This window comes from Schistocerca americana, chromosome X (genome assembly GCF_021461395.2).
Source record: "Schistocerca americana isolate TAMUIC-IGC-003095 chromosome X, iqSchAmer2.1, whole genome shotgun sequence".
Taxonomy (NCBI): domain Eukaryota; kingdom Metazoa; phylum Arthropoda; class Insecta; order Orthoptera; family Acrididae; genus Schistocerca; species Schistocerca americana.
Window position 1 is genome coordinate 162,709,063 of NC_060130.1, and position 12,831 is coordinate 162,721,893.

Below are 12,831 nucleotides of genomic sequence, written 5' to 3' on the forward strand. Positions count from 1 at the left end.
TAGGCAAACAATTTACTACACTCATTATGTTGCACTCTGCTGGAAAAAATAATCTATGAGGCATGGTACAAAACAAACTTGATAAATGTTGTAAATCTGTCTGCTTACAAAACATTTACAACTAGCATAAAAGATAAAAGTAGGGCCACTTGCCGCCTTCCCCCCCCCCCCCCCCCCCCGCCCCCCCCCCCCCGACACACACACACACACACACACACACACACACACACACACAAAAGGACGCGCGCACGGTGGGGGGGGGGGCAGGAAGGGGAAGAAGGTGTAGAGTAAGTGACTGATGGACTGGACTGCACTGCACTGCACTTGACACAGGCAGGCAGCGAGAGAGGGAGGAGAGAATGAATTCAACTTTTCTGCTACATAGAACCCTTCTGCTTGTCCTTGCTATTCATAACCTTTCTGCTTGTCATCCTTCAAGAGGCTACACAGATTTACATTACAACTAATATTTATGAATGAGAGTAGTCTCATTTCTTTTTTAAATCATGTCATCACTACTGGAACCTAAGTTACTTTTCGATTTTTCTTAATTTTGTAAATTTATATTCACAATGTACCACTTTACAATACACCATTGTAATCCTACAAGGACCAGAAGCAATCTAAATATAAAAAAGTGACGTAGATAAAGAAACACTGGATAAAATGAAGTGGCTTTTTATCCCCCCCCCCCCCCCCACAACCCCCAGGCGTCTTAAAATACTTTACATTCAATGTATTCAAGTTCACAGAACTTCCTTCTCTTCCCATTAAAAAATATCATGTCTTGTGATGACAAAGAAATTCAGAAGCACTGGCAGATAACATAACTATTTAAACTAAATGTCAGTTAATGCTCTTGCAGTATAACTCCCAAAATCTTTGGGATCACAAAGAATTAAAATGTTTCTTTATGGAACAGTTTTATACTTATGAGTAAGAATGTCACCACAACTTTGTACAATAGCTTTCTATACTCTCCACTGTTTAACACCTTCTGCCTGGTTCTTTACCTAAAGATACAGACCTGCACGGATGGAAACATCAACCCATAACAGAGTTCTTTCTGCAAGTGAACCCTCTCCTCATAATCAAGAATAGTTTCTTATACCTGCCACAAACTATGTCCTTAAACCAATGAAACAACATTTCAAGACCGATTCAATGTTACATCTACCATGATTCCAATTATTCAAAGTGAAAATACCATGAGTGATTACAAAATGCTTAATTCAGTGATTGAACTAAACAAATTTACTCACCAACAGAGCCTTCCTTCGACAGTCGTCTTTGGAAATCTCCCTCAAAGTATGACTTTCCATATCTTGGCACATCTGAAATTTTGATAACAGGATTATTTATGTATCGAATTTCAACATGCTAACAAAGTTTAATTTTCAACTACCGCTCACTTCAGTTACATATATTTCATAAACATGTTGAATGAGAGAGTTGTGTCCACAATTATTTTTAATTAAACATTTCCACCAACTTTTGAAGAGTAATAGCACAATGAAATAGTAACAATTTTTACATGAAAAACTTCATTCCCATAATTGGCACAGTACCACCAGTTTTCGATACACTTTCTTGCTTGCATCATGAACACATTACTTTAGGTTCAAACTTCATTGCTGTATGATAACCAATCCTCTCATTCACCTACCTCTATGCCCATCACCATCTCATTAAACCTTACTGCCCTCATCATAACTTCACCCCTCACCCACCAAAACATAACCCCTTCTGCTATACTTTCTTACTCTATCATAACTAACCCTGAACAAGATTCCCTTATCTACCTCTCGCTCCCAAATCTCCACTCTGAACTGTGCACAATGCACACACGCTCTATATCAAGAACCAGCGTCTCCACCTTGTTGTGACAAGAGATAAACTTCTGTTACACTCTCAGAGCTATAAATCTTACTTCCGGTGTTTCTTTCATGAATCTGTGAAGCTCTTTATAAATTTGGCTTCCACATAACTACATATTTTATAATAATTTCTTCTTTGTGATCAGATGTCTCTCCACAAAAGTGGCAAAATGAACTGCAATTTAAAATTTTAATGATGTTCATATTGCAATATTAAATACATTACATGTATGTGAGTTCAAACATTGACTGTCAGTAACAACTTATACCTGAAGAAAAAGACACCTAAACTGCACCATTGCCCCAGTGATCTTCACATGATTGATTCTAACAGCACAAGGCTATTGGACCTAGCAACCAATTTTACATAGCAGATGCAAAGGAAGAATTTCTAAATGTGAGATGTACTAGTCCCTGCCTCAGTCATAAATACTAATACTGCAGTTCTGAAAAGAAAAGTATTCAAATGATGCATTAAACACGTAAGCACTCAAAATGTCAGTATTAATGGGCAACACAAATAGCCATGTAATTTTGTACTAAGTTCTTCGTCATTACAACTCCCTTGGAAGTGGCAAATGTTCTTTTTCAGGCCACAGTTATTCAATTCAAAACTTCCTACTTCAAGAGAATATCATTTTGTTAAATTGCAATGAATCTTTACATACATGGAATTCAAAGATACTTTAACAGTAACGTCACAGTATAAGAGTATGTTCTGCTGAATGGTATGATAAGCTGTGCTATGTAATTGACTTCTGGCAGCAAATATTTGTTAACTATTGTGAATACATTTTATCAGGTTAAAAATTCTGGTTCCAGCTCAAACCCAAGACACATTACAATGCCAGTAAAGTGCATAAAAGCCATAAACCCCAAGGCCTTTACAAAGCGACACCTAAAAAAGCTCGTCAGATGTCACTGTTTGAAATATTTTCCGATTTATCACTGACCAGATACAAGCAATTGTTTAAACAATGAAGGCTCTTGTACGATACAGAAATAAAAAGGAAAAATCTTCCAAAACCTCTTGTTTGACTATTCCTAAATAAATGACATATTCACGTTTGTCCATGCGACTTCAGGCATAATGTAGACTATTAGTTCTGTATCTTCTTATTACACTATACTTGATTGCTCCCATTATTAAGGTACTATCTGTCATAGCACGTTAGTCCATGCCTGAACTCTGTCACTATGCTGCAACAAGTTTATTGTTCATCAGTCAAATCTGTGGCAGTAGGCAAACAATTTACTACACTCATTATGTTGCACTCTGCTGGAAAAAATAATCTATGAGGCATGGTACAAAACAAACTTGATAAATGTTGTAAATCTGTCTGCTTACAAAACATTTACAACTAGCATAAAAGATAAAAGTAGGGCCACTTGCCGCCTTCCCCCCCCCCCCCCTCGACACACACACACACACACACACACACACACACACACACACACACACACACAAAAGGACGCGCGCACGGTGGGGGGGGGGGGGGGCAGGAAGGGGAAGAAGGTGTAGAGTAAGTGACTGATGGACTGGACTGCACTGCACTTGACACAGGCAGGCAGCGAGAGAGGGAGGAGAGAATGAATTCAACTTTTCTGCTACATAGAACCCTTCTGCTTGTCCTTGCTATTCATAACCTTTCTGCTTGTCATCCTTCAAGAGACTACACAGATTTACATTACAACAAATATTTATGAATGAGAGTAGTCTCATTTCTTTTTTAAATCATGTCATCACTACTGGAACCTAAGTTACTTTTCGATTTTTCTTAATTTTGTAAATTTATATTCACAATGTACCACTTTACAATACACCATTGTAATCCTACAAGGACCAGAAGCAATCTAAATATAAAAAAGTGACGTAGATAAAGAAACACTGGATAAAATGAAGTGGCTTTTTATCCCCCCCCCCCCCCCCCAACCCCCAGGCGTCTTAAAATACTTTACATTCAATGTATTCAAGTTCACAGAACTTCCTTCTCTTCCCATTAAAAAATATCATGTCTTGTGATGACAAAGAAATTCAGAAGCACTGGCAGATAACATAACTATTTAAACTAAATGTCAGTTAATGCTCTTGCAGTATAACTCCCAAAATCTTTGGGATCACAAAGAATTAAAATGTTTCTTTATGGAACAGTTTTATACTTATGAGTAAGAATGTCACCACAACTTTGTACAATAGCTTTCTATACTCTCCACTGTTTAACACCTTCTGCCTGGTTCTTTACCTAAAGATACAGACCTGCACGGATGGAAACATCAACCCATAACAGAGTTCTTTCTGCAAGTGAACCCTCTCCTCATAATCAAGAATAGTTTCTTATACCTGCCACAAACTATGTCCTTAAACCAATGAAACAACATTTCAAGACCGATTCAATGTTACATCTACCATGATTCCAATTATTCAAAGTGAAAATACCATGAGTGATTACAAAATGCTTAATTCAGTGATTGAACTAAACAGATTTACTCACCAACAGAGCCTTCCTTCGACAGTCGTCTTTGGAAATCTCCCTCAAAGTATGACTTTCCATATCTTGGCACATCTGAAATTTTGATAACAGGATTATTTATGTATCGAATTTCAACATGCTAACAAAGTTTAATTTTCAACTACCGCTCACTTCAGTTACATATATTTCATAAACATGTTGAATGAGAGAGTTGTGTCCACAATTATTTTTAATTAAACATTTCCACCAACTTTTGAAGAGTAATAGCACAATGAAATAGTAACAATTTTTACATGAAAAACTTCATTCCCATAATTGGCACAGTACCACCAGTTTTCGATACACTTTCTTGCTTGCATCATGAACACATTACTTTAGGTTCAAACTTCATTGCTGCATGATAACCAATCCTCTCATTCACCTACCTCTATGCCCATCACCATCTCATTAAACCTTACTGCCCTCATCATAACTTCACCCCTCACCCCCCAAAACATAACCCCTTCTGCTATACTTTCTTACTCTATCATAACTAACCCTTAACAAGATTCCCTTATCTACCTCTCACACCCAAACCTTCACTCCAAACTGTGCACAATGCACATACGCTCTAGATCGAGAACCAGAGTCTCCAGCTTGTTGTGACAAGAGTTAATCTGCTGTTACAAAAATCAAAAAGGCTCTGAGAACTATGGGACTTAACTTCTGAGGTCATCAGTCCCCTAGAACTTAGAACTACTTAAACCTAACTAACCTAAGAACATCACACATATCCATGCCCGAGGCAGGATTCGAACCTGTGACCATAGTGGTCGCGCGGTTCCAGACTGTAGCACCTAGAACCGCTTGGCCACCCCAGCTGGCAAGCTGCTGTAACACTCTCAGAGCTAGAAATCTTGCTTTCTGTTGGTTCGACAAGGAGACAATCACTAAGCCATTGGTCTTCCATGAATCTGTGAAGCTCTTTAAAAATTTGGTCTCCACATAACTACATATTTTATAATAATTTCTTCTTTGTGAAGGAAACACCATTACAGAGTCTGACATGACATACAGCTTTTCACTCTGACATGGTGAGATGCCAACTGATGTGGCTTAAGGGAACTGAGTGCCACTTCACATCTCAATGAATCACTGCTTGGTTTTATTAATACTACACATAAGTTTAGTTTCAGCTGGTGAAACGGAAGAGTCACTGCTGAAATAGTGGCTGCTAACACTTGGGACACATATCTATTCAAATGGGACTGACATTTAGTTAGGAAAGGCAGGTAGCAAGCCATGTCTCACTTTCACTGATACTGCTCTCAATGTGGCTGATTAACTTTCATCATGAAATCTTTTTCATTATCTCTACAAATTACAGCCAGCAGTGCTTTAGAAACATAAATGCTAAACAAAGAGAAAAACACCATGAACTAAAAACAAAACAAGATAACATGAAGTGAACAACCATATGAAATGAAAACAAGAGAACAAGATGCTAACCTACATATTACTGCTAGCTATGGCCTGTGTGAGAGTCTTAAGGGCTGCTCTCTCACCAGCACTCGTTGTATTGGTAGCAGTGACTATAGTTATTGTTAGCAGTAATTATGCGCACAAACAACCATATATTAAAACACGTTGGTGGAATTCCCATGTGTTTTCTATAACAAACTATGGCTTCTATAAACATAGGATGCTCTACACTCATTGTACTTTTAAAGTAAAAGAAATCTTCAATATATTACATTGTAATCCACTGCGTACCATTGGGGTGAACATACAGGACATACGCAGCAAGCTAACCTTGCCTGGGTGCAGCACGATGTAACTTTTGGCCTTTCCTGAAGGTTAGAGAAGATTTTATATCCACCAACTATAACCAAAGCGTCACAAACATTTTACCACATACTTCCTTATGCCAGTAACTTTCCTAGACTTAATAGGAAATTCTGTTAGTGATTAACATCTACATTCATCCTGCTTGCTCTTATTGATCCAAGATGAGGCCTCAACACACTTGTCAGTAGTATCTTTTGGAAATATACATAAAATCTCAAACAACAACTCTAATGGGGTGGTCCCAATTACTCCTGTAAGAAACATCCTGGCAGACTGGAACGGTGTGCCGGACAAGGCCTAGTTTTAAGACTCAATCCAATACACAGTTTTAATGTATCAGAATGTCAGAATGTTCTAATTAGCGCACACCCCACTGCAGAGCGAAAATCCACTCTCCTTCAATTAGCCTTAAGGGCAAAATCTTGCACACCACACACAATATTGGCATATGGAGCATAGTAGAGGTGATGCCCTCACACACTGGCTGTGAAGCAGATGATGACCACAAATATAGCATCACAGTAGGTTCTGATCATCAGCAGGAACAGTCTATATGGACAGTTCCTGTTGTTATTAACTTATGAGGAACTTAAGAAGCTTTAACATCACAGGGGTAAACCATCACCTTGACCTTTTCAGGCAATGAATCACTCTCAAAGGCCAAGATGAAGACACTGGTAGCAAACCTGTTGTCTTTGGGTCCCCTGTAAACATGCCGGATGAAATGAACACACCACCATTCTAGATTACCATGGAGCTCATCGTCGGACTGCAAGAGGAGGTAGCCATAGAAAATAATCCCCTGGACCATGTTGAGGCTTTTATGGGGAGTGACAGAAACAGGAATATCACCTAGCCGGTCACAAGGGAGTAATGCTCGGGATTGGGCAGGGGATACTATCTGAATCAAGACTGTACCACTTTTCTCATCTTGGACAGTGCTGTCAGTTCCCCAAACTTATCCTCAAAATATTCAACAAAAAACTGAGGCTTCATAGGTAGACACGAATCCCCATCCATTCTGCTACAGACTAAATACTGAGGCGAATATGGCTCTCTTCTTTCTGTAGACCTATGTTCCTCCCATGGTGTAGCGAGGAAAGGAAACGATTTAGGGTCATACCAGTCGGCATTGTATTCGATCTTGCCCTTCTTAGAGACTGCTGGTGCTGTACGGTCACCAGCATGAGATGACTTAGTCCACTTCATTGTGGGTCATCTGCCCTGATGCTACCCACTCCGACCAGGGCCTCCCGCCACGGGCAACACCCAGCCACAGCAAAGGCTACCTGGCATGATGGCCATTGCTGGGAGTCCTAATACCCCAGGAAGATAGGCATCTACTCCTTGGCATATGTGGGGAGTTTACAGCTCAGGCATCAGCAGTGTCATTCTTGTGTTGTCAAGGGGCTACCACCAAATGGGTACATGACGGCCCCACCACAATGGACTGGCTACCGTGCTGGATATTGGGTGCAGAGATATCCAATACTGTCATGGGGGTGAAAGAGGACATGGGACAATGGAAGAAGATGACATACTCCGGAAAGTATCCTCGCCCAAATACACTCCTGGAAATTGAAATAAGAACACCGTGAATTCATTGTCCCAGGAAGGGGAAACTTTATTGACACATTCCTGGGGTCAGATACATCACATGATCACACTGACAGAACCACAGGCACATAGACACAGGCAACAGAGCATGCACAATGTCGGCATTAGTACAGTGTATATCCACCTTTCGCAGCAATGCAGGCTGCTATTCTCCCTTGGAGACGATCGTAGAGATGCTGGATGTAGTCCTGTGGAACGGCTTGCCATGCCATTTCCACCTGGCGTCTCAGTTGGACCAGCGTTCGTGCTGGACGTGCAGACCGCGTGAGACGACGCTTCATCCAGTCCCAAACATGCTCAATGGGGGACAGATCCGGAGATCTTGCTGGCCAGGGTAGTTGACTTACACCTTCTAGAGCGCGTTGGGTGGCACGGGATACATGCGGACGTGCATTGTCCTGTTGGAACAGCAAGTTCCCTTGCCGGTCTAGGAATGGTAGAACGATGGGTTCGATGACGGTTTGGATGTACCGTGCACTATTCAGTGTCCCCTCGACCATCACCAGTGGTGTACGGCCAGTGTAGGAGATCGCTCCCCACACCATGATGCCGGGTGTTGGCCCTGTGTGCCTCGGTCGTATGCAGTCCTGATTGTGGCGCTCACCTGCACGGCGCCAAACACGCATACGACCATCATTGGCACCAAGGCAGAAGCGACTCTCATCGCTGAAGACGACACGTCTCCATTCGTCCCTCCATTCACGCCTGTCGCGACACCACTGGAGGCGGGCTGCACGATGTTGGGGCGTGAGCGGAAGACGGCCTAACGGTGTGCGGGACCGTAGCCCAGCTTCATGGAGACGGTTGCGAATGGTCCTCGCCGATACCCCAGGAGCAACAGTGTCCCTAATTTGCTGGGAAGTGGCGGTGCGGTCCCCTACGGCACTGCGTAGGATCCTATGGTCTTGGCGTGCATCCGTGCGTCACTGCGGTCCGGTCCCTGGTCGACGGGCACGTGCACCTTCCGCCGACCACTGGCGACAACATCGATGTACTGTGGAGACCTCACGCCCCACGTGTTGAGCAATTCGGCGGTACGTCCACCCGGCCTCCCGCATGCCCAATATACGCCCTCGCTCAAAGTCCGTCAACTGCACATACGGTTCACGTCCACGCTGTCGCGGCATGCTACCAGTGTTAAAGACTGCGATGGAGCTCCGTATGCCACGGCAAACTGGCTGACACTGACGGCGGCGGTGCACAAATGCTGCGCAGCTAGCGCCATTCGACGGCCAACACCGCGGTTCCTGGTGTGTCCGCTGTGCCATGCGTGTGATCATTGCTTGTACAGCCCTCTCGCAGTGTCCGGAGCAAGTATGGTGGGTCTGACACACCGGTGTCAATGTGTTCTTTTTTCCATTTCCAGGAGTGTAGTTGAATTGCACATGGAGATGCAAAGCCATGACAAGAGGTTCCAGAGATCACATGTAAGGGCACTAGGGATAACTCATGCGCTACCTGCGGCATCCTTCCCCATATGGCCCGCACTTCTGTAGAATTTGGAAAGTGGCAGGTCAAACCATAATATGGGACCTGAACTTACAGGGCCAAAGAGTTTGAGACTTCTTTTAGTCACCTATTACGACAGGCAGGTGCCTATCCTAACCCCCAGACCGGCAGGGAGCGGGAGGGGGAGGGGGAGGGGCGATGGGCGATGGGCGATGGGCGATGGGCGAGGGCGAGGGCGAGGGCGAGGGCGAGGGCGAGGGCGAGTTTTCTGATTCCACAGATTTACAGAACACAATGTGTTCAGGCAGTGTCAGAGAACTGAAGGTCGCAATGAAGGTGGTAGTCATCTCAACTCCTCCATTATTCCTTCACATCCTTAGATCCACATCCACTATCCCCTGTGATGCCCATACTTTTTTGAGTTCTGCAATGTCAATGTCCAGAATATCATGGCACGTGACTACACCCTTGCTTGACCTAAGTGTGTTATGCAACTTTTGTGATGCCCTAAGAAGTTCCACCTGCTTTGTCTTGTTAGTCTCAACCAATACAGAACCATTTCGCGTCCACTTAGCACACTTTACGGTACCAGTAAGTGCTTCTAAACCTTTATGAATATAGAAAGGGACACTTTTTCAAACATCCCCTCCTTCCTCTTGATCAACAGATACACATTTTTACAAGGGTGGTTCGAAAAGTTCTTGGAACAGGATAGAAAAAAAGTACTTACATCACTGAAACTTGTTTTTATTTTTCAATGTAGTCTCCTTGTAGATTAATGCACTTGGTCCAACGTGCCTTGGTCCCATCCCGAAAATGAGTTTCCTCCAGGCCTGAAAAATAGTTGTCAACTCCGGATATCAATTCTTCGTTTGAAGTGAATCTTCATCCACCAAGAAAAATTTTCAGTTTTGGGAATAGATGGAAGTCCGACAGAGCCATATCAGGTGAATAAGGTGGGTGTGGCAACAATTCATACCTTCGTGCATGTAATTTTGCAATGGCGATGGCACGTATGTGCGGGCGTGCATTGTCCTGTTGGAAGATGACTTTCTTTCTTGCTAAACCTGACCTTTTTCGCAATCTTTTGTTGCAATTTGTCCTGGAAGTTAGCATAATATTCTCCAGTAATTATTTGCCCAGTGAGGAGATAATCTACAAACAGAATCCACTTCACATCCCATAACACTGATGCCATGACCTTTCCCACCGAAGGAATTGTCTTTGCTTTCTTTGGTGGCGGAGAATCAGCATGTTTCCACTGCTTTGACTGCCGTTTTGTCTCTGGGGTATAGTAGTGAACCAAATTTTCATCTCTGGTCACAAACCAGTGCAAAAAATCTTGTTCATTTCTACTAAAACGGGCCAAACATTGTTCCGATATGTCCATTCTCACGCGTTTTAGATCCAGGGTCAAGAGTCGCGGCACCCACCTTGCAGATAACTTTTTTATTTCTAATTCTTCAGTTAAAATGTGATATACCCTTTCAGACGACATCTGGCAAGCATGAGCAATTCCACACACTTTCAATCAGCGATCCTCCATGACCATTTTGTGCACCTTTGCAATGATTTCTGGAGTAGTGATACGTCTTGGCCGACCACTGCACAGATCATCATCTAAGCTCTCCTAACCAAATTTAAATTCATTTGTCCACTTGGCAACAGTTGAATATGAAGGAGCAGAGTCCCCCAGTGTACTCTGGAAATTGGTATGAATGTCCTTTGCTTTCATACCTTTCTTTACGAAGTACTTAATCACTGCTCAAATCTCTATTTTTTCCACCTTCGCAATCACTACACGGGAACAACAACAGAGTCACGTCACCGCCACAGCTTTCTGCCAACAGCACTGACGTGGCACGTGTTTACAGGCAACAGTCCAATGAATACCATGTAAACAACTCGGTGCGCTAGCGCTGACCTCTCGTGGTGATTCCGAGAACTTTTCAAACCATCCTTGTATTTGTGATTCCTTGAAAGCTGTTTACTCCCAGGCGGTACCCCTATCTACACTAGTAGTCAATAAGTTTGTGTTTGAGGGTCCTATCTTGGTACCACGAGCAGCTAGGGAAATAATGGTCCACTCAGATAGACCCCCTGCTTTCCTGAGTAAACCCTGTACAACTGAGATGTAGCAAGTTCCTCAGAGGTTGCTGACAATTGACTGTTCCACCTAAACAGCCATGAGCCTCCTTGTCGCACCTTGAAATTAAGAGTTTTTGAGGTTTTAACTATTCTCACAATCCAGGCAGCTAAGCCAAGATCCCCAGTCCCTGTGACACACAATATTCCACCGCCACGCTACATGGTATTTGCTGAAGCATGCCCAGCACTCACTGTTACACAGTTACAGAGGACTTGCAGCACTTACCAGCCCCCAGGTCAGGAAATTGATTTGCGAAGCCCGTACCCAGCAAACAAATACTGAGCTCGCTGAGGTGCTTACCATTTAGCATGACCTGGGGGTCACATGTGGCTTATCGAATGCCACAGAAATGGCTAGCAGTGAAGCTCCATTGTGAATGTACCCTAGTGAAAGAGACAGCATCTTTAAAGAAAAAGTTGTTGCACACAGCATGTGCATATATTTGGCATAGTATGAAGAACATTAGACAATTTCAGTATGTTGTTAAATTTCCCTTGTCAAAGTGAATACACACAAATAATGTTAACTTACACTTTCCTGCATCAAACCACATTTGACACAGTGTTATAGCCCTTTAAAATGTTTACTAATATGGTCCAAATTACAGCACATTTTCCTTTTAGACACTAGTACATTTGTCTGCAATTTCATTTTAACCCAGATATTATCTTGACCTATTAATTTTGTTTTGCCTCCTGCCATGTATTACTTATGATATTTTTCAGCTAACAATTCATCTTCTTAAATTATTGCAGATTGAAAACCTATAACACTACCTTAATTACACTCTAAAACAAAAGATTCTTTTCACCAGAAAAGAATAATACAAATGGGTGGGACTCAGTAGGTGTGATGTACACCTACAGACAAACAAATGACAATATCGCGAAAATAGGATGATTTATTCATTAAAAAGAACTTAATAAATTGAGCAAGTCAGTAAAACGTTGGTCCACCCCTGGCACTTTATGCAAGCAATTTTTCAGTGCAGCATTGATTGAGAGAGTTGGTGGATATCATCCAGACAGACATCACATCAAATTCTGTCCAATTGGCATGTTAGACAATCAAAACCCAGGAGTGGTTGGAGGGCCTGCCCATAACGCACCAAATGTTTTCAATTGGGAAAAGATCTGGTGAACTTGCTGGCCAAGGAAGGATTTGGCAAGCACTAAGACAAGCAGCAGAAACTCTCGCCCCGTGCTGGCTAAAATTTTAAGCCCAGGATGGCTTGCCATGAAGGGCAACAAAATAGGGCATTTAATATCATCAACATACTGCTGTGCTATGAGGATGCTGCAGATGACAACCAAAGGGCTCCTGCTATGAAAAGAAATGGCACCCTCATTGTCTTCATTCTTGTCAAACCCTACCTTGACCAGCAAGGTCACCAGATCTCTCCCGATGTTAAGAACATTTGGATCATTATGGGTTGGGTTCT

At 42.5% G+C, this 12,831-nt stretch overlaps 1 protein-coding gene across 1 annotated transcript in view; it reads right to left on the reverse strand.

Moving 5' to 3' along the window:
* LOC124555883 overlaps positions 1-12,831 on the reverse strand; it is a 238,476-nt gene that overhangs the window by 157,697 nt on the left and 67,948 nt on the right. Inside the window, exons 8-9 of the mRNA XM_047129944.1 lie at positions 4,370-4,441; positions 1,263-1,334 (exon numbers count right to left, since the gene is read on the reverse strand). Of these exons, the coding sequence (XP_046985900.1) occupies positions 1,263-1,334; positions 4,370-4,441 (144 nt within the window). The remainder of the gene's footprint in view (positions 1-1,262; positions 1,335-4,369; positions 4,442-12,831) is intronic.